Source organism: Merops nubicus, unplaced genomic scaffold (assembly GCF_000691845.1).
Source record: "Merops nubicus isolate BGI_N331 unplaced genomic scaffold, ASM69184v1 scaffold6245, whole genome shotgun sequence".
In the NCBI taxonomy this organism is placed as follows: domain Eukaryota; kingdom Metazoa; phylum Chordata; class Aves; order Coraciiformes; family Meropidae; genus Merops; species Merops nubicus.
The window spans coordinates 9,432-13,038 of NW_008608872.1; the positions used below are offsets into that span (position 1 = coordinate 9,432).

General features: G+C 38.8%; 1 protein-coding gene across 1 annotated transcript in view; it reads left to right on the forward strand.

The window, feature by feature from the left end:
- Window positions 1–542: 542 nt before the first annotated feature.
- The window catches only part of IFNGR1 (interferon gamma receptor 1), a gene marked incomplete at its 5' end in the record, with an annotated part of 11,976 nt that continues 8,911 nt past the window's right edge, over window positions 543–3,607 (forward strand). Inside the window, 4 exons of the mRNA XM_008940385.1 lie at window positions 543–657; window positions 1,073–1,245; window positions 2,671–2,831; window positions 3,542–3,604. Coding sequence (XP_008938633.1) covers window positions 543–657; window positions 1,073–1,245; window positions 2,671–2,831; window positions 3,542–3,604 — 512 coding nt within the window. The remainder of the gene's footprint in view (window positions 658–1,072; window positions 1,246–2,670; window positions 2,832–3,541; window positions 3,605–3,607) is intronic.

The window sequence follows — 3,607 nt, forward strand, 5'->3', positions numbered from 1 at the left end:
GCAAGTCAGAGTCAGGAGAAAGTAGAACTCGACAGGACTTTTCTGGAGCACAGACCCTGATACTGCAGCTTTGGTGTCCTCTCTTCTCCCTGTCCACTCACACCCTGTTCAGTGTCTAAAAAGCAAGATAAATCTACAAGAGCTAGGCTACTCTCTTCTTAACTTTAATAAACTCTTTCTTGCTGGTGTATCTGTGTAATGCCAACATAGGGGTATAATCATCACAGCTTATGAATCTGATATGGGTGGGCTAGCTGATGGACTTGCTTGCAGTGGGCACAGGTTATTGGAGGTTCTGGGTTGCAAACAGGAAGAAAGCTGTCTCTGTAGGAGAGAAGAATAAATTAGCTTGCAGGGCTCATGTGTTCATATTGGTGACAATCTAGTCCTTTTGAGGGGAAGTATTTTCAATTTTTATGTCTGATTTTTTCCAGTAAATTCTACTGTGTTGCCTTTTCCAAATAACTTTAGAAATATGTTTGGCTGTTCTTATATTTGACTAGGTCCATTTCTTTTAAGTGCAGTTGTTCTGTTTCTTCTAGTGCCTTCACCAACACAGACTGTAATAACATCTGAAAATTTCAAAACTATCTTGCGTTGGCACTACCCGCATATGTCTGAAACTCCTCATTTTACTGTGGAAATCCTACCTTATGAGTAAGTTCTTACTATTTTACAGTAATTTCCTGTACGTGATATTCTCTAGAAGCATATAAAAGCAATCACTCCGTGTTAAATCCTTTTGTTTCTATATGATGAAGTCATGTAGAGTGAAGTTTGCCTAAGTGTAAATTAAGGAAAAATTTGTGGAGTAACAGGACTGTTGAGATTGGCAGGGACCTCTGGAGATCACCTGATCCAACCCCACTGCTCCAACAGGGCCACCCAGAGCAGGTTGCCCAGGACCATGTGCAAATGGCTTTTGAACATCTCCAGGGATAGAGACTCCACAACCTCCCTGGGCAACCTGTGCCAGTGTTCAGTCAGCTCACAGATGTCTTGTCTCGAGCAGTGCATTGTACAAAATTGTGCAGCTGACATTGTATTAACTGTTCCTTCCTCTGTTTTACAGTTTAGGTAAATACAAGGTCATCTCAACTTGTGTGAACATTTCAGCTCATTCTTGTGATCTCTCAGGAGAAATACATGGGCCTTTTATGTCTCATTGGGTTCAAGTTAAAGCTGTTATTGGGTCACAACAGTCCGAATATGCTAAGACAGAGGAGTTTATTTGGCAAAAACATGGTAAGTTCCATCATAAACTAAACCTTTAAATTTTTTCCCAAAACTCCAGAAGTTAGTAATTATCCTTTTTGCTTTATTATTGTGTTTCATTTAGGAATGTCATAAAGTCAGGAGTCTAGGACGAAACAAAGTATGCTGAGTTTTCAGTGGGAACTTCTGTAGTTCTGCCTCTGTAGGGACTTGTTAGTCCTGTCATTGTGGTATCTGAATATTTTTTTCAAAACTTCTACAGGCAAGAAAGTAACACTTATGGTGCACTCTGTGCACCCTTCCTATACTCTTGCTTTGTGTCCCAGACACCAGGCTAGTGTAGGACACTACCACTGGAAGCTGTGGGCCTTTATGCCCACAGCTAGTAAATACCACTAATAAAGTAGTATTCAGGTGGTTGGTGATGCCTTGCTCAACACTATAATCCCATGTATTGACAGCTTTGGGTGCCTAGATACTATCTAGAAACTATGGGAGTCCAATGTAAGTGGATAACTAACAGTTACTCATTTTTCATATAAATCATTTGGGCTGCTTCAGGAGAAGTCATTTTTTCACATGACTACTGTAGGAGTAGGTTTCCATGCCACAGAGTGAGGAAAGACTGAGAGACTTCCTCTCATGCTTGCTCCACTCTCAACATATGGCTTTCAGGCAGGGCACTGCCCTTGAGATTCTCCCCAGCTTGGGCTATGCTTTAGGAAGATCTAGATTTCTGCATTGCTAAATTTGAGGAAGTGGAGTCCCTCCTTCTTTTCCACTGTGATTCCTTCCCAAAATACTCCCACAACTTGGAAACAGTGGCTTCTTTCCAGTGTTTGACTAAGGGACAAAAGTCATGGTAATTTTTCAGAGTTTGACAGTTTACAGAAAATTGGTAGTCCCATATGGAGGAGAGAGACAAAATAATTTTCCTGTTGAACAAGAAACGTGCATGTTCAGTCAAATTATCAGGCACAAAAAATTCATGTAGACCATAGCCATTGGAAATCAAGCTTCCTAAGTACTGTTGCTGGAGATGAGATTTCTTTACATTTTCAGTTAGCCTTTGTTTCAGTACAGTATTGTTTTTAGTTGGGTGTGACTTATGGTGGGATCTAGTCAGCAGTATGTTGTGTTCTTCTCTGCTTCACATATGTATTTGTCATTGCTTTGTTAGCTTTTTCTGTTGTCAGCTGAATTGATATGGCCTTAGGTGTATAGGAAAGTTGGATTGCTTACCAGGGGAATTCTGTGCTGTTTCCATTTTAGAAGCAGATTCATGAATGTATCCACCTCCATTATTTCTAAGTGTCACAGTTGTCTGTTAGTAACAATATTGAAATAAACATGTAATTCTTTTCAAATTTCTGAAGAATTTTGGGAAGTTAACTATAAATACCGTGTTTTATTTTAAAAGCTTTGGCCTAATAGCAAAGGTGCAATGTGTTGCAGGAAAAATAGGACCACCAAAACTGAGCCTCACAAGGCATGGTGATAAAATCACAGTTGATATTTACCATCCTGCATTCCCACCTGTGGAGCTTCTTCACTGGATTGAAGAAGTTTATTATCATCTCATTTACTTGGTGACTTTTGCAGATACTAAAAATCAGGTAAGTTCCAAAATGAAAGCTTCAGATTAAAAAAACTTGTTTATCTTAAATGCATAAACAAGGGGTTCACTCCTATGACACAGGGCCAACTGAAATCAAGCAAACAGTTGAATGTAACATAGGACTACGGAAGCCCTAAAATGTCAAGGGCATCACAGCGAGATATGTGACTGGACCATCTGGATTTTAGTTGTCCAAATAGACATCTTGTAACAAAAATTAGATGATTGCATTAGCTGTACACAATATTTACTTGTTCCCATACTATTGTTTCTGCATGCATGCTAAAGCTTTGGTAACTTGTGCACCTTTCACTTGACCTTTCATTTAATATTACCTTTCAAGGTATTCATACCACTTAATTTAACAATCGTGGAGGGTGAACTTGAGGAAAATGATATGTTTATTTACAGATATCTTTTCATATGCATCCAGTTACAAGCTATTTAAGTGAATTATGAATGGGAAGCTAAACTACAAACAGCACATATTTTAGCTGAAAGCACCATGGCCTGATCAAATATAACAGCTTAATGTAGCGCATAAGCTGGTAGCTGAAGTTCACCCAGCTTTTACAAGGCATGTAGGTGAAGGAGGAGACATATCTAATAGTGTTTTAACATTTTTGGAAGTGTTTGAAGGTACTGTAACATTTATATTTTTCTAATGAGTCAAATGATATAACGTGACTTTTTTTTTTTTTTCCCCAGACTAGAGTGTTCAATGCAGACAACTGCTCAATGTATAAATGTAGCATTGACATCCCAATTCCTGCT